At 34.4% G+C, this 22,598-nt stretch overlaps 1 protein-coding gene across 1 annotated transcript in view; it reads right to left on the bottom strand.

The window, feature by feature from the left end:
- LOC145286387 (transmembrane channel-like protein 2) overlaps positions 1-22,598 on the bottom strand; it is a 67,339-nt gene that overhangs the window by 14,321 nt on the left and 30,420 nt on the right. The window contains exons 5-6 of the mRNA XM_080135315.1: positions 17,277-17,418; positions 13,216-13,325 (exon numbers count right to left, since the gene is read on the bottom strand). Coding sequence (XP_079991441.1) covers positions 13,216-13,325; positions 17,277-17,418 — 252 coding nt within the window. The remainder of the gene's footprint in view (positions 1-13,215; positions 13,326-17,276; positions 17,419-22,598) is intronic.

Here is a 22,598-nt window from a genome sequence, read left to right as displayed (position 1 = left end):
TCCTATATTTTTTTCTGCTGAGCGTTAACTGCCACAATCAGTTAAAATCAATGGAAGTAGTAAAATATTTTCTCTCTAATTAATTTCTCCTTCCCTCGCCACCACTTACACCGTTTCCGGATCGTTCAAAAGGGACAGTTACGAAGGAACACCGGTTTTGGGTTTTCTTTAATTCGTAGTTGCTTAAAACATCTGGAATGGAAATTTACCGTGCCTTTCCGTTCTATGCTTTTTACTGGGGGAAACGCACCATGGACTTAACTGAATCGGAGAATTATTAATGCCATTTTTTTTTTGCTTTATTTCGTTTTGTAGTTGCTTAAAACATTGGAATAGAATTTTAACGTTCCTTTTCGTTCTATGATTTCTACTGGGTGAAACGCACCATGAACTTAACTGAATCGAAGGGTTATTTATGTCATTTTTTTCGCTGTTTGTTTGGGGGTTTTTTCCGAACACGTTCATCATTTTTTCCCTTACTTTTGCTTTTTGTTCTTCCGATTTCTTTTTTAAAGAAGTTTTACGTTTGTTCGCTGTTTTTTTTTTTTTGTTTTTGTTTTTTTTTGGGGGGGGGGATTTTTTAATATGTTTAACATCGTTTTTTTTTTTATATTTAAACAGGGTTATTACTTCGCTTATTCTTTACTTTACCCCCCTAAACACACACCTCCAAAAACCCGGGCAACGCCGGGTACCCCCGCTAGTATATATATATATATATATATATATATATATATATATATATATATATATATATATATATATAGTTTAGGGTTTCTCTAACAGTAAAGATTCCTATATTTTACTCTGGACGAAGATGTGATTGATACCATTAAAACGAGCGACTTTTTGTGCTCCATAGTTAATTTTTGTACATATTCACTATCTGTATCAATGCACGTTTGCCAGTGATTCAATCTGCTTCTGACGTATGGCAAGAGTTGTTTTCTTGGAGTTTTACACCGTCAATACCCGCAACAGAGAGATGCAACTTTCAGGACATGGGTGTATAAGTTCAGTTATCACCATAGCCGGGGCAAACTTTTCTTTTGTCTCACCCAGGCTAAGTGTAATACTAATGATTCTATTGGCCATGTAAAACGTCCATGATATCCTGCATACCAACGTGCAAGTCAGCTATACGATCCACGTCGTCTGCATGAAACTTTTATTGAAAATATCAATTCAGGTAACTTGATTATATAGTAGAGGTAGCATCTATTCAATGTCGCCGCCAGCCTCAATCACCTCCTCGATACGGGTCCAGAATTAGAAAAATGCTGGCAGGAGCTTGGCGAATACTCGGAAGATAGCGGCGATCAGGCTATCTTTGGTGTTGTGGGAGGTCATGTTGGTGATGTTCTCGACGTATGACCAAACGCAGTAGTCGAGCTGGTTTAGGTTTGGGGGGGGAGTGGAGTCAGTAAGAGAAGGGTACAAAGTCGTATCACTCCTTCTGAAGCCAAGCCTGGGTCTCTTTGTGACTTGTGGACCGGTGCCGAGTCTTGCTGCCGCACCCCGGATCTGCCAGCGGCCATCTGATTACACTAGGGAATCACCACACCCTTCAGCACATCCGGGTACACTTCGGTGTTTCTTTCAAGCTGATTTCGAAGATGTGAAGTGGCCCTCACTTGAAACCACACCAAAGATCATAACTTGACCGGAAACTGTATTTGCATCACCGTGAGCATGTCCCTGTTATTCGTTGTAATTCACCGATGCATTTTGAGGGTACTGGCAATGGTCCTGTTGAACATTGTATCACTTTCAGACATGATAAAATACTCTTATCGCTCTTGGGATTTGTACACAACTGGCCAACTAGTAGATTTTTTTCAATCATAATAACCATTTCTGTTAAGGTCTGACGAGGTTACTGAATCGTTGATACGATTCGGTAACCGAAATACCGAAATATGTGAAACTAAGCAGATAAAACGGTAATAAAAATATATATTTGCTCTGCAATTGTATTAAGCACTTCCTTCGGGTTTTTACTAACTACCATTTTTCCTAAATATATATATATATATATATATATATATATATATATATATATATATATACATATATATATCACTGCAGTCAAACAACGTCGAAGCTTACACTAGCAATGCATGCCAGCAAATCGGAAGTTCAAAACTCTAGTTTCGTCCTTATTTGGGCTCATCAGTTGAACATATCCGAAATCGTGATCCGAAACAGGAGTCTTAAACTTTCGGTGTGTTGGCTTGCATCGCTCATGTGAGCTGCGACGTTGTTTTACTGTGAAAATAATTTTATTATCTCAAACTCTGAACACACACACACACACACATCCCTCTCTCTCTCTCTCTCTCTCTCTCTCTCTCTCTATATATATATATATATATATATATATATATATATATATATATAGAGAGAGAGAGAGAGAGAGAGAGAGAGAGAGAGAGAGATGTAGATATAGATATATATATATATAGATATATATATTTATATAAGTGGAAAATGTCGGCCGATCATAGGACGCCCATAAGCAAAATGAATTGCTTTGTTTTTTGACATTTTTTCTTTTGTTAATCTGCTGTTTCAAAATGTTGTTGATCACTAGTCAGGTTTAGAACTATTGAGTAAAAAAAAATGGGCCAAGAGTGAAAGAAGGAAGAAATCGATCTTTCAAGATTTTTCCATGATTTTTTGTTAACTGTAACTGAAAATTTCTATATTGCAGATCATTATTATTATTATTATAGAATATAATAAGTGGAAAAATATTTTCCTAAATAAGGTGGGGCCGCATCTTGGCGAGAATATAAAAAACCGAATTGCAGGATTAAGGCAGTCCAAAATGACTTACAAGTAGATTTTTGATATTTTAAGAAAAGAAAAGGTGAAAACATCTCTTTCTGTAGTGAAGCGAATTGGTCGAAGGTTCGAAGTCGAATACTTGATAAAAGGGAAATCTGGATCTAGTCGCCCTAGAGCATTCAATTTGAAGGACGACCACAGGCTTAAATTAACTGTTTTGAAGGAGTGAAAGAAAACCTACGTTAACTATAGCAAATAATTCAAAACAGGGGCTGGAAATTCTCTTTCTAGATATACAATATCTAGACAAATGAAAGAAATGGGATTTTCTTCTAAAAGGTGTGCAAAGAAGCCATTTTTATCTAAGAAGAACATCAATGATCGAAAGAGATTTGTCTCATATTATGGCAAGAAAGATAAAGACTGGTTCAGAAATGTTTTCCGGTCAGATGAATCAAAATTTTGTCTTGCTAGTGATGCTTTCGATGCTCCCGAATGGTGCAATCGAAGAACTGGAGAAAGATTTTCACCAACTTGCATAAAAAGGACACTTAAACACGGGAATGGAGAGATAATGGTATGGGGAATTTATTAGATGTGAGAAGTCAATCAATGCAAAGGAATACATTCGAATATTATGAACAGGACTGTTACCAAGTATCCAGAAGCCAGGAATATCTCAGAACATTATTTTTCAACACGATAATGCACCTGCACACACTGCTAAAGTCACAAAAAATGTTTTTTTGATAATTAATTAATGTGATATTTTGGCCAGGTAAAAGCCCCGATTTAAACCCAATCGTAATATGTAGTCCATAATATCTCGTGCATTGGATGGAATAACCTTTTCGAACAATGACAAACTGTGGGAAGCTGTGTAAAGCGAATGGAATAGTATCTCCTCTTCACAGTGTTCCACTTTGGTTGAGAGTATGTCTAAAAGGATTGATCTTTTAAAGAAATCAAAGCATTTATTAAAGTAAATGTCTTGTTCTGTGTTATTAGGCCGATTTAAGTTTCCTTGTTCAATTGTTTTTTGTGCAATATAGCTTTTAGTGCAATAAAACGTATACAATTTGTTTGGCCCATTTTTTTTTTTTTGCTTACGAGTATATATATATATATATATATATATATATATAAATGTGTGTGTGTGTGTGTGTGTGTGTGTGTGTGTGTGTGTGTGTGTGTGTGTGTGGAAACAATAAACAATGCCGGTTACAGGACGGCTATATGCAATATGAAGGCCCTGTTTTCTTTCTGATAATTTTTGGTAAATATGGTGTGGTTTCAGAGGGAATAATCTTAAATTTAAAAAGAAAAATGATGTACCCTCCTTACTCATCATGTTGCCTCAAATATATATCCCATAAACCCCATAAATCACATCAATGATAATGCATTTGTTTCGGAGTTTATCGCACTTGATTAGCGCTGAGGTTCAATTACATGCGTATCAATCCAGAAAAATCTTATAATAGACCGCAATATTTGATGTAGAGGATTGGAAGGGGGGTGGGCAAGATTGATAATAATAATAATAATAATAATAATAATAATAATAATAATAATAATGCTTACAAAAACTATATGTGTATATATGACTCACCTTGCTCCTGCCTGCAGTGTATATTGCATAATAATCTGTTCTTTAGTTTACAGGTGAATTTGATAAGAATATATAAACATATACACACATATATATATATATATATATATATATATATATATATATATATATATATATATATATATATATATATATATATATATACTAGCAAGGAGATCTGAAATTGTCTGGGGCTGAATTAGGATCAACAAATGTTCCAGTGTTCCACTGTTCCACTGTTCTGTTCCAGTGTTCCACACTTCCATATTTTTATTGTCATCGAAATTGACCAATCGCCGATTATCCAATCAAAGCGATTGATTCCTTTCTCTAGTTATAGACCCCTCTGTGCAATGCACTAGGAGAAAGCTTCATGTACATTGATAACGTCAGTAAATAGCGATGTGGGAAATGTTTATTAAATAAATAAATTTGAATTAAATAAATCATTAATTAAATATTTTAGTCCGAATGCACGTAAAATTATATCGTATATCAAGGGAAATCACTCTTGTTTTAATCTCACCATAGTCGTCTCCCTTGAAACTGCATGCACGCTTTATTGTACCGCGTACATAGACGTGTATAAACTAGATGTTTTTTCATTAATTCTCTAAATAATTAGTCAGAGCTCTTTCCGTTTCACGGCTTTTTAAAATCAAAACTAGGTGCTTTTTTATTTGGTCGTAAGTGTCTGGTAATTAATTTTCAGTTTAAGACTTATATAGCTGGAGCAATCTTAATACGGTTCATATAGTAAGATAAAAGAAAAATAATCTCATCTTGAGTGTGATTTTCACAACGTTTCTGTCGTATATATATATATATATATATATATATATATATATATATATATATATATATATATATATATATATATATATATATATACGACATATATATATATATATACATATATATATATATATATATATATATATATATACATATATATATATATATATATATATATATATATATATATATATATATATATAAAGTAAAAACAGTAATATATATAATACTTAGTAATAAATAGTGATATTTTCAACTAGAAATAAAAATAGGTTGGTGGTTCCTAAAATTCTGAAGGGCTCGTCGTGCACTCGTGCAGTGGTTAGAATGTAGTGAAGCCAAGACTACTATTTCTCCATTACATGTCTCTTTCTCTCTACTCTTCCCTTTCCCCCTTCCTTCCTTCCTCTTTTCCTCAAAAATGTGACCAAAGGTTGTAACCAATCAGGACGGAGAACAGTTCTGGTGGGAAAGACAAAAAGAGAAATACAAAAAGTGTTGGAAGCAAAAAAAGACGGAGACGTGAGTGGTTCCAGAGTCAGGGGACATAAATGAAAATCACGAACTTTCTATAACCCGATACCACTTGTACGCTGAAATGAATATAAAACAGTTTCGTTTGGAAGTTCCTTTGTTTCTTTATTATTATTCCCAGGTCGGTTTCTACTCCCGTCTTATTAATTTCGACGACTCCCCAAAAGGGGGACCCGCCGAAATGGTGACCTACCCAACAAGAATTACATTATGATAACCGCCATAAGAACCCTTGGAAAAAAACAATTGCAAAAAGTGCTATTATCCTAAAGTTTCAATTCTCAGTGTGGGCGATCAAAAATACAATTGCGAATTACTTAGGTTCTCTATCCAGTCATGGCTGATGGAACAAGAGCATGCTACCCCCGTGAAATAAATAAAGGGTTCTGTTCAAAATTCCGCCCAAATTTCCGAATTCGACAAGATACACCTAAAGAAGGTCGGAGATTCCATCGACCGAAACATTGACAATCACACTCAAGATGAGAACAGTAGTTAGATGAATCCAATTAATACGGATAACCACTTCTCATCTTAAAAATTCAGAAACGTCAAAAAAAAAAGTTCGACGCTTTTTAAGTAATTGTTACTTTGTCGCCCTAAATAAAAATAACACTGTAGCTTATATCGAAAAAGTCAATTCAGCTTATTTGATTATATAGCAGAGCTGATATCTATGCAATATAGCTGCTTTCAGCCTCAATTACCGCCTCGATACAGGTCTAGAACTGGGAGCATGCCTTTTCCACAAGCGCCGGCAGGAACTCGGCATATGGTGGCGATTAGATTAGTGACTAATGCCCACAGTCCACTTGGAAACGCAGACCACCTAGTGGTATCAGTAGACATCACACTTAAATCCCAACCCCAAGGTGAGGAGCCATTGCTCAAAGCAACAAGGTACTAGAAAAGGGCCGACTGTGAAGCCATCAGAGAACACATCAGATATGCCTCATGGACCGTTATCTTCTCTCTTCCTGCTCAACAGTGTGCTAATTAGACAACTGAATAGTGCAAAGCGGACATTGATACATCATGACCCCACTCATCCCCCCTATGGTTCACTACAGATTGTGCAGCTGCTATTGCACAAAGACAGTATGCAATTCACTAGTTCGTACGTCATAAGTCAAATTCATTCATAGATGCTAGAAATCATTGTAAGAGTGAAATAGCGACAGCCAAAAGAAAGCATGCTGAAATAACACGGGAATCGCAAAATATAGGAACTCATAATTTCTGGAAAATTTATAATAGTGTAGTGAATAAAGGGCAATCAGTAATTCTTCCACTATCCAACAACCAGAAGGTCGCATACACGGTAACCAAGAAGGCGGTACTGCTTGCCTGGCAATACGCCTCCAACTCCACTTTAGAGCCAACGAACAACTCCCTCCCAAATTTCCCTGTGCGGACTGAAGCCACACTAGATGATGTAAAAATCACCTATTTTTAGACCTACAAGGTATGTGGGCCTGATCTCATTCCTGCTATACTAATTAAGAAATGCTCAGTTGAACTAACCTCCTTACTTTTCAAGCTCTACAATAAATACTTGCTGAACCTTGCTTTTCTAATAGCTGGAAGGTGGCCTCTGTGGTACCAGTGTACAAGAATTCTGGTGAAAGAACTGACCTTCTCAATTATCATCATATCAGTCTCCTCCCTCTCTTTGCTAAAATCTTTGAGACCTTAATTAATCCAGCACGAGTCCAGCACCTTACAAAAGCTAATCTCCCTGATAAACAGTATGGATTCAGGCAATGTCGTTCTACTTCAGATAGTTTAATAGTCATTTCTGAACGCATATACCATGTGCTGGATGAGGCAGGTGGAACCATGTTTGTAGCCCGTGATATATCCAAGGCATTTGACAAAGTCTGGTACAAAGGGCTGCTAATGAAAAATAAATTGTACAGTATAACGGGATGTATACTAAATATAATTAGATCATTCTTAAACAATACGACCATCCAGATCGTCATTGATGAACGTTAATCCAAGCGGCATAACATTAATGCGGGAGTACCTCAGGGGTCAATCCTTGAATGACTATCATTCCTGATATTTATAAACGACCTCCCTGATAATTTTGTGTTCGAGATGGGTGTGTTTGCTGATAATACAATGCTCTATAACATGCACGAGGGAAGAAAAATCTAAGATAATGGCAGAATCGTTAGAAAATTACTTTTGGCAGCCATCAAAATCAGCCGTATGTTTAATACGATTCGATGTTAAAACTACCAAAGATCTGTTTTAAAAAATAATTTTCTACATAAAAATGCTACTTGGTCAATTGCCGTGGCTTTTGGAATATGACATTCGTTCGGTGACGATTACGGACACCATGAAAATTTTTCTGTTTTTTTTTTTTTTTATTAATCTAATTAAATTTAATTCTAAATAAATACATTTAAATTTTAATATTTCTAACATGTTAATGCTTCCAAGTGAATGAGTTGAATCTCTTTAAAATACAAATTAAAATGCCTGATACTGCCTTGTTCATCTCCCATATTGTTTTTATATTTACAACTGCCAAGAAAACACCGTGAAAACAAAAGTAATATGGACGTTATGTTTATTTAGTTATTTATTTTTTAACAGAAAAGATACGACACAACTCATATCTGAAGATGAATTTGATTCGGAAAAAATATATTAACGTAAAAAACAAGCCATGATTAATATTGCATTAAAAAGGTTTCTAACTAGCTGAGGGGTGGAGCAACATTGCCCGAGATTAAATGAGGATCAACGAATGTTCCGCACTTTCAATAATCTTAATCTCATCGAAATCGGTGAAATCGCCCATGTTTCAATCAAATCGATTGTCTGCTCTAGCCTGGGACCCAAAGCAATGAAACGGAAGTAAACTTCACGTGCCTCTCCCCATCGCCAACACTTAGTCCCCAATATATGGTAGTCTAAATGTAAAAGTGAAATATAATGGTTCAATTGTGCTCTAAACAGCAACATTCATTTTGAACCTTCTCCTATCTTACCAAAAAAACTACCGTTGATTTTATATACCAGTTCCTATAGCTTGTGCGGGGATAAAACTTCTCGAGTGCACTGGTGATGTTAAGCTGTATAAGGATGTTAACTTTCGTCTAAATCTGAATTTTCCTTCTTTAATCGGATTTTTTTTCGATTATAAGCATTCCGATACAAAATCTATCTAAGAACGCTCCCAGAAGCATGAAGTACATCTGTGTGAATTTTTTTTTAAATCCGAACGAGCCGTTTAGGAGTGTATACGGAACGAACACACAGGCACACACAGACACACAAAAGTGCCTTTTATATATAAGTAGAGATAATGTTAAGTACTCTTTGCCAGCTGACAGCGTTTATATAATCATTCAGATTTCACTTACACGTGGTTTATGCCAATTCCTAACAGTTACAATCGCCAACTTTCGAAAATAAAAACGGTCGAATTTCGATGCCGGCTTGAAGTATCTGCCTGTCTCGTCACCATGAAAAGTTATTATACAGAGAAACCTCTTTTCCTTTAAACACACACACATATATATATATATATATATATATATATATATATATATGCAGTCATGGTCAAACTCATAAGACCACTTAAGAAAGTAAGCGTTTACGCATATTATCGAATTTTTAATCAAACAAATGGTTGAAACCATTGCCAAAAGGGAAAATATGATGAAAAAAAAATGAAATTTTCTTCATTCGAAACCTTTTTCTTCATTCGAAACCTTAACCTTAACATTATCTAATAATTATTTTTTAAAAAACAAACATTTTCAACTGGTCAAAATTATGAGACCACTGATAATTTATCTAACAAAAGGCAATTATAAATTACTAAAAAAGGGTCTCAGTATTTAGTATAGCCTCCATTATTACGAATTACTTCAAAAATTCTCTTCGGCATGCTTGCGACTAAGTTTTTTATCACTTGCGAAGGAATTTTATCCCATGTACTGAAAACTGAATCAGAAAGTTCCTTTATCGAATTATACTGGGTCCCATCCTTGAACACTTCTTTTGCCATCCATCCCCAAAAATTTTCAATGGAATTGAGGTCCGAAGAACATGTTGGATGATCTAACAATTCTATATTATTTGAAGAAAAGTATTCTCATGCTTGTCGAAAAGTGTGTATTGCAACGTTGTCTTGCTGGAAAATCCAATTTCTTCCACATAGACGTGAACCTTCAGTTCTGATAGAAGCATTTTCCAGCATTGAAAAGTACTTCAATTATGTTTGCCGGCATTTCACTACTTGCAACTTTGGGGTCCCGGCTGACGAGAAAGCACCCCAGATCATTAAAGACCCTCCTCCACTATGCAGAGTTGAAAAAGTCTCTTTGGGCAAATTTTTATCATGCCAAAAGTGTTGAAATCCATCTGGACCATATTGATTAAACTTTTTCTCATCGGAGAAAATTACATTTTCCCACTTCTCTTCGTCCCAAGTCTGGTATTTGGCGGCATATTTAAATCGGTTAGTTTTGTGCTGTTCAAGAAGACGTGGTTTCTGCAGTCACTTTAAATGATTGAAGCCCTTCATTTTCAGATGCCTTCTGATGGTTTTTGGACTACATTCTGCTGCTGTTTGGCTTTTCAATCGATTTGAGCTCATACTGGGGTTCGTTTTTTTTTTTTTTTAACTTCTGCTTTTAGTAACATAGAAAGCTTTTCGTATTCATATTTTCAAAACTAGCCGATTTTATTAAAGTGGTCTTATCATTTTGACCAGGTGAAAATGTTTCTTTTTTAAAAAATAATTATTAGATCAGGGTTAAGGTTTCGAATGAAGCAGATTTCATTTTTTTTTCATCATATTTTCCCTTTTGGCAATGGTTTCAACCATTTGTTTGATTAAAAATTTGATATGCGTAAACGCTTACTTTCTTAAGTGGTCTTATGATTTTGACCATGACTGTATATATATATATATATATATATATATATATATATATATATATATATATATATATATATATATATATATACGAGCAGCAGTTAATAAAACATGTTAAAAACACTTTGAAATTAGTTAAAAACATATTTAATCTGAAAAGGAAACACTAGATAAGTGGATAGTCCTTAATCCGCGGAGTTTCTAAGAAATATTTTCTTTCTCATCAGAAGGTATGAATTAGCAAAATGCGGAATCGGATTTTGCATGCAAAAGTATTTGATGAAACAACGAGTAAGTCAAAGATCTTACTTGATAAAAAAAGAAAGTAAAGCAGAGGGAATATGGTGAAGAAAAAGGCGATTACACATGAATGGATAGTCTGGTGGAAGATAAAAAATCCAGTGATGGTAAAATCCAAGTGTATAACTTCAAGAAAGTTACTTGAATTTCTATTTGTACAAGTAAAATCCAAAAATCCCGTAATTAGAAGAAGATGGTCCATAATGATCCAAAAGCAGAAATCCATGGAAAAATTTCCAAAAAGGAAAAATTTATTATTTTATTATATATATATATATATATATATATATATATATATATATATATATATATATATATATATATATAAACGGATGATATGGGAAAAATGTTATGCGATGAGTCGAAAGATACCAAAGCAAAAATAAATAAATAAATAAATAAAAAGGGAAAAAAACAGATTTGATATTCCTGAAGTACTTTTCAACCGACTCTCTTCAGGGGAATCGTCGGTAAATTGGTTAATTACTCAAAACCAATTTACCGACGATTCCCCTGAAGTGAGTCGGTTGAAAAGCGCTTCGGGAATATCAAATCTGTTTTTTTCCCTTTTTATTTTTATTTTTTTTTTTTTTTTGCTCTGGTATCTTTCGACACATCGCATAACATTTTTCCCATATCATCCGTTTTTATTCAATTGTGGGACACCACATTATGCTCTTCATATACATATATATATATATATATATATATATATATATATATATATATATATATATATATATATATATATATATATATATGTATATAGGTTGTCCACAAATTCAATTTAAAAAACATTATTAATATAATTTTTAACAAATTCTTTAGGCAATTTAAGAGAGGATTATTAATATTATAACTGAAGCTGAAAATCTCTGAAATGTTTAATGTCTGCAGATGATGTGTCTGTTCAATGTTGTAGGTCTGCTGTCTTCTTTCGTCCAAAATAAATTTAAGGAGCATATCGTTTTTGTTCCCGTCTGCCACGACGCAATTGCGTATGTAATCCTGCTCTTTTTACTAAAGGTTAGAAGTCAGTTATTTCTTCTTTTTTTTTCTCTCATTCATTTCTGAAAATGAAGTGACATCATTAAAACCTAAATAACTGATTAATGTGTAAAAACAATTATTTTTTATAGAACTTCTCAAAACATTTTCATGAATTTATAAAAGTGTCTGAAGACTTCTTAGACACCTTGTATATAGAATCATCGGTTCGCATTGAATATGTAATCATGTAAATCGATTGGAATTTATTTTGTATGTGAAGGTCACGGCTATAAATGTCAATAAATAATGGAATAGCAGGATCGAATATCGATGTTTGCCTATGTAGATAAAAGTTTTAAAATATGACTATTGTCATATATCTCCACTATTATATAAAAGGAACTTTATCTGTGCGTTTGTGAGTTCGTTCCCTATGCACTCGAAAACAATTGGGTCGATTTTTATGAAATTTCATACGAAGGTATGTTATGTGCCTGGTAGTGTTCTTAGATACTTTTTGTGTCGGAATGTCTTAGATAAGTACCGATGATCGATAGTCAAAATAATCCGATGAAAGAAGGAACCGGCGATTTGGACCAAAGTTAACACCTTACACAGCCTAACATCATAAGTTCATTGAAGAAGTTTTAGCACCACACAAGCCGAAAGGCCTGACATATAAAATTAGCATTAGGTTCTTTGATATAACAGGCGTGCGTTCGAAATGAATGTTTTTGTTTAAAGCACAATTTCACAATGATACTTGACTTTTTCATTTCAAGCATTATCACCACACAAGCAGTAATACCAGGAATAAAAAAAATCAACAGTAAGTTCTTTGATATGACAAGGACGCGTCCGTATAGAATGATGTTTCTGTTTAGAGCAGAATTCAACCATGATACTTGATGTCATCGTTTTAAACTTTAATGCGCGTGATTATATATAAGATAGTTTTATAAAATCAACAGTAGATTCTCTTCAGTGCAATGTAGACTACAATGTATCGTGGATTTAGTCACTGTGGGAGGCATATAAAGTTCCAGTTGCGTCACGATGTGTCCCCAACTAGAGCAGGCAATTAATCGATTTTATTGAAAAATGGGTTATTCCATCGATTTCAATGACAATAAAAATATGAGTGTGAAACATTCATTGATTGTCATTCAATCCCGGGTAACATCGAATCACACCGCTAGTTAAATAAATATATTTGATCTGATTATCTGGCAATTAACGTTAATTCATAAATGCTGAATCTGTTCTATTGATAAAGTTTTGTACTCACCGTGCTAATTGTACCCTGAGATTTGTTCGGGGATGATATTGCTCCATGGTTGAGATCAGGTCAAATAAATTTGGAAAGACAATGAATATCGCCGTAATCACCCAGGTTGTCTTAAAATAAAGTAAAACGATGATTAAATCATGTAAAAAGTCACAAAAATATTTTTCAATCCTATACAGACCGTGTGAAGTATGTGTTAGGTACAACCTAAAAATGATAAAGATATTTGCCTGGGAACGAAGAACGGAGAGTTATCGCCCTTGGAAGAAGGAAATCCGTTTCTGGAAATAACCAAATGTGTCTCACATTGGACATTGATCACCACGCTCCCAATGCTTTCTACCTTTTTATTTTACTCTGTAAGTTGTTGAATAAATCTGATAAAGATTATACGAGATGTGTTAAATAAGTTTCCAAACTTTGTGTTAGATTTCATTCCAAAGAATGCAAATAAAATTAGAATAAGTAGACTGTGATATTTTACTATATCTCAAAACATTACGGAGGGGGTTATCTACCTAAAAATAAAAATTGGTAAGCATAACTTAAGTATTGAGGAAGGTAATCAAATTTAAAATCCGTCAGCTTTTTGGGGGACACCCTGAATAAACAAAGACATTTCACGGTACCTTAAATTGGAACTGACCTTTTTCTGTCTCATGATTCATTTCTTGGATTCTCCAGACGGCTGCAACAAAGAAGCATCCCCTCGGGGACAGACAACACAACATCACCGGTGACAAAATATATACAGTTTATTCTTTTTGTTCCAGTCCAGTTGAGTCCCGAATTCTCGAAGGCTGCAAACGTTTTCTTTTTCTATACCACCTTATTCTTTTGTTCTCATCCCGCACGTCTATCCTTCTCAAATCGCGGATGCTAACTAACTAATAAATCACTGATCAGCTGGCTGTTACGTCATACGTTAAATCATGCGTATCCTTAACTCACCAGCTGTCAGTTCTGACCTAATGTTTATATTATTTCTTGCAGCAAAAATTCATAACTCTAAACATTATTCTATTTTTAATTTCTGAAAGAGTGTTGATACTTGTTAAAATTCCTATCTAATTAAATTATCAAAACATATTTCTTGACATTATAACAATAATAAATAATAATTATTATAATACTAGCGGTGGTACCCGGCGTTGCCCAGGTGTTTGGAGGTCTGTGTAAGGGGAAGGGGTAAAGTAAAGAATAAGCGAAGTAATAACCCTGTTTAAATATGTAAAAAATAAAAACGATGTTAAACTTCTTAAAAAATCAGAAAAAAAACAACAGCGAACAAACGTAAAACTTCTTCAAAAAAGAAATCGGAAAAACAAAAAGCAAAAATAAGGGAAAAAAATGATGAAGGTGTTTTGAAAAACAAAAACAAAAGAAAACACAGCGAAAAGCGAAAAAATAGCATAAATACCCCTTCGATTCGGTTAATTCCATAGCGCGTTTCACTCAGTAGAAAGTATAGAACGAAAAAGAACGTTAAAATTACATTCCAGTTTTTGTAAGCAACTGCAAAACGAAATAAAGCGAAAAAAATGGCATAAATAACCCTTCGATTCGGTTAATTCCATAGTGCGTTTCACTCAGTAGAAAGCATAGAACGGAAAGGCACGGTAAAATTCCATTCCAGTTTTGTTAAGCAACTACAAAGTAAAGAAACCCCAAACTGGTGTTCCTTCGTAACTGTCTCTTGTGAACGATCCCGGAAACGGTGTAAGTGGTGGCGGAGGAAGGAGGAATTAATTAGAGAAAAAATATTTTACTACTTTCATTGATTTTAACCGATTGTCGCAGTTAACTTTCAGCAGAAAAAATATAGGAATCTACGATTATCGAGGAAGTGGAGAGGTAATATGCCTATAACACACCTCAGATATTTTGCTGCAGTTTGTGCATATTACATTCGCATGAAATGTCTTGATTTTTAATCCTATTAAGGTCGAAATCATAGGGGGGGAAATGAGTTCATTTTATATATATAGGGATAATAAATAATAATTTTAATGAAACCCTTGCACTGGTTATATAGAGCACAGAGTGCTCTATACAATATTATGTAAGATCAAGAATAATATATATATATATATATATTGTTTATAGGATTCCGAATTTTATTGGGTTTATATAATTGATAATTCGGTAACCAATACATTTTAAGTCAGAATGAGATGACTTAAATTGCTATCTTTTGTAATTGAGCATTCATGTATTGTTTTAACAAAATCCAGACATCAAAGAATGGATTGATAGCTACAAATAGTGTATTTCATCGTTCGTTACAATTGTTTCAAGACCATTCAGACAAATTCAAACCCTATATCGTTCGACAATTTTCACAAGAACAGCCTATCATCAGACAGTTTGAACAAACACTTCTGCAATGAACAATATGAATTTAATTTCCCTTTTAAGGAAAATTATGAGAAAATATTTTTCCTACATCTCTTCTTTCCAAGGTTTTTTCAGATTTTTATATTTACTTATTTTCGTATCTCTATTTAAAAAAAGAAAGAAATTACAATCGAATTATCAATTAATTTTGCCACGAATTACCTATGTTCACTTAATATGTTTTACTAATATTCTTCACTAATTTATTAAATTAAATTTCTTTATTTCTTTATTTTATTTTTATTCTATTCCGGACTAATCAACTATGTTCTAGCCATACTGTTTTGTTTCTATGTTAGTTTCGTATTTAGAATTTGTTTTATCTATTCACAAATATTTCGGCATACTTATTTGTGTAATTTCAAATAGCGGTTATTGTTTAAATTTATTTTATGAGGAGAATAGGGTTAATGTTACTTTTTATTCAATGCAATCTCATTAAAAATTTTGGATTTAAATTTTTTAAAGTTTCTTTTAATTTTCTTTCGTTCTAATCTCTTTTAAAGGAAGTCATGTCAGACAACGACTATTTTAAAGGAATTCGTGTCAGACAACGACGATTTTAAAGGAAGTCGTGCTAGAAAACGACTATTTTAAAGGAAGTCGTGCTAGAAAACGATTATTTTAAAGGAAGCCGTGTCCGACAATGACTATTTTCAAGGAAGTCGTGCTAGAAAACGACTATTTTAAAGGAAGTCGTATTAGACAGCGACAATTTTAAATGGAAGTCGTGACAGACAACGACTATTTTAAAAAAAGTCATATCAGACAACGACTATTTCAAAGAAAGTCGTGCCAGATAACGACTATTTTAAATAGAAGCCGCATCAGTGAACGACTTTTTTAAGAGAAATCGTGTTCGACTTCTATTTTAAAGGAAGTCGTATTAGACAACGACTATTTTAAAGAAAGTCGTGTCAGAGAACGACTATTTTAAAAGAAGGCGGGCCAGCAACAACTATTGTAAAGGATTCATGCCAGACGATGACTATTTTAAAGGAAACCATATCAGACAATGCAGGAAGGCATTTGACGTAAAGAGGAAATCATAATAATAAAAATAAACTAAGCAGAAATGTCCAATTCCGTTGATTTCAACAAACTAGCCGAGTCAAGACCTAAATAGATGGAAAAAAGAGTTACAAGGCTAGTTGACGAGTACATTCTCATTAGGTAAAGTGGGACTAGAAACATGTGTTTCTCTAAAATCTAGATTTTGGTGCGTACTCTTTTCCTAATATCCTGCTGTATATACGAGTGTATGTGTTTTTATTTATCCCACGACTGGAAGATTAAGCGTAAGGTTATGAAGCTGGATTTGAAAAGCCAGCGCCTTAGAACGAGAGCATTTTGACCGAACACATACTGCCTGGAAGCCCGTTGGCATTCCTTGATTGGGGCGCGTCAAGCATGGGAAGGTGAGACTCTTAAAACTGCACAGGATCATACCTCATAGAGATAGAGAGAGAGAGAGATAGAGAGAGAGAGAGAGAGAGAGAGAGAGAGATCCTTAAAAATACCCTTGACTCTAACGGTCTGATGTTGGTTATAAAACTAACACTGAAGGAAGTTCGATGATATTGTGTTGCTGTGTATGCTATTCTCATTTTTAATCATGTGTGTAATTGCAGGTGTGTCGTTTATTAGTACTCACCAATTCTTACCTTGTTTAACTCGAAGAAATTCTGATCAGGAGCAGCGTTGTTACTAGATGCCATGACAACCAAATATGTGAGATAGCCGCTGGCAGAGAGAAGACCCAGTGTCAATAAGCAACCAATAGTGCGAAGAAAGATTAACAGATTTCTGAAAAGACAGCAAAGAGATAGATGATGATGATTGCAACGTCTTGTCAGACGAGTGCCACTCCCTCAGACATTTAAAATCCATGAGCCCAAATTCTTGAGGGAGTATCTATACAAATATGATGTTACAGAGTCTTAGCTTTGTACGACAGCTAAGTCTCTCTCTCGGTTCAAAATGTTGAGATCCAGCAACAAGCAAGAGCAAGATAGCCAGCAACAAATTAAACTGCAGACCAGCTTAATGCGGGTAATGGTCTTCCGCTTTATGTTTTTTTTAAATCAGGGATTTGCTTCTCCTAGAAAGGTTGCCTTCACCACGGCTTACGGGAGAGATAGATACAAACATATATACATGCATACATATTACTGTTGGGGGCGATCCATCGGAATCGGGAATCCGAAAATTTGGAGCTTTTTGGGGATATCGAAACCGATATTAGAATTGGAAAAATTTGCTCTTATTTTCCAATACCAAAAACGATTCCTTTAGTTATCTTTTTTATTTGATTATTTTTTTCTTTTTTTGTAAATAAAATCCTCTCCTACTGGTAGGAAAAATACAATAACCATATTTATTAGTTTAAACTTTTAGTAAAACTAAAATCTATTTTACGTTTGAGAAAATAAGTTTTTACAATAACCGAAACAAAAGCATTTTATATTAGGTCGGTGCAAAAATAATGTCGTTTTCTTATATAAAAATTGAACGTCATTATTTTTGCACCAACCTAACAGTTAAATATTTAGAGATTTATAAATAATTTTAATCGAAATAGTAAGTGTATCGGAATCGAGAATTTAGTATGGAATCGGTAATTATATTGGAATTGGAAAAATATTGGAATCATCCCATCACTTATACATACATACATTTTAGTTAAAATTCAAATTTCAGTCAACGCTTCTAACAGGGATAAAAAAAAAAAAAAAGAAAAAATACTCTGATTTTCAAATCGCGCGGCCAGGCGCATTCTTCCGGCATTTCTACAACAACACCGCAGCTAACATCACGTAGCCTCGTCATTAAATTTTCTTAAACTTAATATCATGGCGAGGAAAAAGGGATAAATAAAAAAAACTGACGAGAGAGTTTTCCCCCGAAAGATATATCTTTAAAATAAACAGTTGTTTATTTTAATAATTGCGCGTTGTAATCTGGCTTCAAATGTAATCCATACTAATTCTATTTTAAAATTATATATATATACATACACACAGACACACACACATACACACACATATAGATATAATTTTAAAATAAAATTAGTATGAAAAACGTTTGAAGCCAGATTATTTATATATATATATATATATTTATATATATATATATATATATATATATATATACTAGCAAAAGTACCCGTCGTTGACTGGGTTCAATGGGTTCAAAAGCAGCCTACAGAAAATGGACTCTGATTTATGAAAGTATGATAGGTTATGAAAAGAAAGGGTTGTAAAGAGATAGCTTCGAATTTGGGGGTATCAAAACCAAAGCAATACATGATGAAAGTAAAAATAAAATAGATAAACCCCATAATTTATTATACCATACCTGTTCACACTGAAACACTTATCACAATATTCTGTCGATCTATATAAAAAAAACTTGTTAAACATTGTGACATATTTTCATTCTATGGAGGTCAGGCGCAAACGAACACCCCATAATTTTATTATATCATATTTCTTCAAACTGAAGCATAGTTATCAAAGTATACTTACGCAGATAGATATGAAAAGTCTTTATTAAAGTTTGAGCCTAATTTTTTAATTTTTTATTTTCATACTTTGTAGACCAGGCGAGAATGCAGACCCCACAATTTTAATGAACCACTGTTCTGCTAGATCAAGCATACTCATTCTTGTGTCTCAATACATCTTCTATCATTATATGTAATCGGTTTTTTAAAATAGTCAACCATATAGGGCCTAATGGTGACCAGACACACACACACACACACGCACACACACACGCTCACACACACACACATTCAGCTTTATATTATATATATATATATATATATATATATATATATATATATATATATAATACGGCATAATCGCGTTTACTCACCGTTTCTCGTCAAATCACCGAAGTTAAGCAACGTTGGACCTGGTTAGTACCAAATCGGGAACTATTTGGGAATTCTAGGCGCTATATGTGCTCTCCGCTTATCTCTGCATTTGTTTCCAGTCGTCTTGTACATACACGTCACTGGCAACTGGTATTTAACAATGTCCACTCAGGAAAGGTGTGGTTGGAGATTATGTACCTCCTGCCACAAAACTTTCACGCGCAGGCACGTCTTCGTGGCTATCCATAGTCTGTCAAAAACTGAAGGAGCCCTTTATATATATATATATATATATATATATATATATATATATATATATATATATATATATATATATATATATATATACAGTGAAACTCCTTTAATTTGGACTTCCTCTAAAGTTGGACTTCCTCTCATTTGGACTTCTTCTAAACCTGAATTTTCTCTAAACTTACCTGTCTCGTCATTGAAACTGTATAAGCATATTTGATGCGGAGTTGCAGTAAAACTGTTTACATGGTTTAGTCAGATATTGCGCAGAAATGTTAATATTGTTACTATGTATTTAATGTAGATTAGCTATTGATAATGAATTTACACTAACTGTATTTTTTTCAGATTGCCATATTTAAAATAGTGTAAAACAACCCATCACAATGGCTTGCAACTCTAAAAGAAAACAAGTGACACTGACTTTACTCGAAAAACGTCAAATTATAGAAAAATTAGATGCTGGAGTTGAAAATAGCGTTATATTGACAGATTATAAGATTGGAAGAAGTACACTGTTTTACATCAAAAATAAACAGAAGGAAATATTGAAGGCTGCCCCTTTCTCTCCAAATAAAAGACGTGTCAAAGAAGGATTCTTCGCAGACCAAAGCAAGTTGAATTCGATCGAATATTGAATGAGTGGTTTGTAGCCAAACGGAATGAATGTGTAGCAATATCTGAGCCCATGTTAATTGCTAAAGCAAAATCTCTTAAGCAAGAGTTTAATATCGCAGAAGATATGAAATTCAGTGAAAGCTGGCTTAGGAGTTTAAGAGTAGACATGGTATAAGACAATTAACAATGTTAGGCGAACAACGGTCTGCTGATACACACATAGCATCAAATTATTGTGACAAATTCAAGACGATAATTGCCGATTATGGTTTAACACCAGAGGATGTTTACAACGCTGATGAAAGTGGCGTGAATTGGAAGTGTTTACCTACAAAAACATTAGCCGGATCCGAGGAGCAAAAAATAAAAGGATTCAAATTAAATAAAGAAAAACTTACAGTTATGGTATGCGCTAATGCTTCTGGAACTCATAAACTTAAGCTTCTTGTCATCGGAAAATCAAAGTGTCCCCGAGCATTGAAAAGAGTTTCGCCTTTGCCAGTATCCTATTATTCTTCACGAAATGGATGGATGAATCAAAAGTTGTTTAAAAAATGTTTTTGCAAGGATTTTTGCCAGTTGTCCAGAGGCGTTTTCTTGAATTAGTTAAACCTGATTCAAAGTGCTTGCTTCTGTTGGACAATTGTAGAGCACGCCCTCCTGATTCAGTCATCTTATGGGAATATTTTTGTGTGTTAGTTACGAACTAATGTGACTTCTCTCATCCAACCTATGGATTAAGGGATTATTTAGAACTTAAAATGTTTCTACAGAAATGATTTCATGATGAATATGATAAATAGTACCGTGAGTATAAGCGATTTTAATTTTACTATCAAAGATGCTATATTTTCTCTCAAAAGTGCATGGAATCAAGTTCGCGCAAGCACATTAACAAAAGCATGGGGAAAATTATGCCCAGCGCCAAAGGCTTCTGGACTGAAAGAATCAGAGAATACATCTGGTTTAGAAAGAATTCTTGAAACCAAACGGTTACTGACCAACCACGCTGTTCTTTTTTTTTCTTTTTTTTTTTTACATTTTCATCCCAAACAAGGCGCATTGCCACTTTGGTGTAGGGGGCTACTATCAGTGGCAGCAACTACTGGAGCACTATGTTGGGATTTGGGCAGCAAGATGTCGGTTCACGTTACACTTGAACTTCTGCATGTCAGTACAGTTAGGGAAGCAGGAACCTGGAATGGAATTCCAGAGTCTAGCGGTTCTGGGGAAGAAACTACTGGAGTAGAAAGATCTTTTACATCTAGGGATCTCTACTGTGTGGGGGTGGGATTTAGCTGCCTGTCGGGTTTGTTGAGGGTCTCTACGTCGTGGGGGCACAAGTGTCTGCAGTTCGTCAGAGCATTCACCATTAAAATATTTGTAGAACAAGCAGACGGATGCAACGTTTCATCGATGGGACAGAGGCTGAAGCTTAGATGCCAGTTCAGGGCCTATCAGATTGGCGACTCTTTTTTTAACCTTGTCTAGGTGCGAGAGACTAGTAGCAGATGCACCAGCCCAAATGTGACAACAATACTCCATACATGGACGAATGGTGGCCTTATAGAGGTACAGGATACTTTCAGGTGTCAGTAGTTTTCTCGCACGGTAGAGAGAGCCTACCTTTTTCGCAGCGGCCCTGGCAATGTTTTCAATATAATTGTTCCAACTCATGTTTCATGTGAACGTTAGTCCAAGCAGTTTGAAAGATGTACTCTCAGACAAGGAGTCACTGGTCATTGCTATTGGTGGCAGAGAAGGTTTCTTGTAATTATTGAAGGAAACCAGTTTAGTCTGGGAAGCATTGAATGTGACCATCCATTTATGTCCCCCATTCCACTACAGATTGGAGGTCATCCTCTAGTGTTTCTACCATTTCTTTAGATATGTGTTCATTTGTTTTCCTGTCATGCATGTTATAGAGTGTAGTGCCATCAGCATATATACCCATCTCAGCGGCAGTTTTGTCGGGGAGGTCATTAATAAATATTAGGAACAATAGAGGTCCAAGGATAGACCCCTGAGGTACTTCCGCATTTATATCACACTGTTTAGATGTACGACCGTCGAGGACAACCTGGATTTTTCTCTTATCTAAGAAGGATTTAATTATGTTAAGTATTCTACTAGTGATACCGTATGATTTAATTTCCCTGAGTGGACCCTTGTGCCATACCCTGTCAAAAGCCTTAGATATATCTAAAGCTACCGCTCTGCCCTCCCCCGCTTTGTC

This window comes from Euprymna scolopes, chromosome 10 (assembly GCF_053919585.1).
Source record: "Euprymna scolopes isolate OS-2025 chromosome 10, ASM5391958v1, whole genome shotgun sequence".
NCBI classification, from domain to species: Eukaryota; Metazoa; Mollusca; class Cephalopoda; order Sepiida; family Sepiolidae; genus Euprymna; species Euprymna scolopes.
The sequence above is the reverse complement of the archived record's forward strand: the minus strand, read 5'-3'. Positions and strand labels throughout refer to the sequence as shown.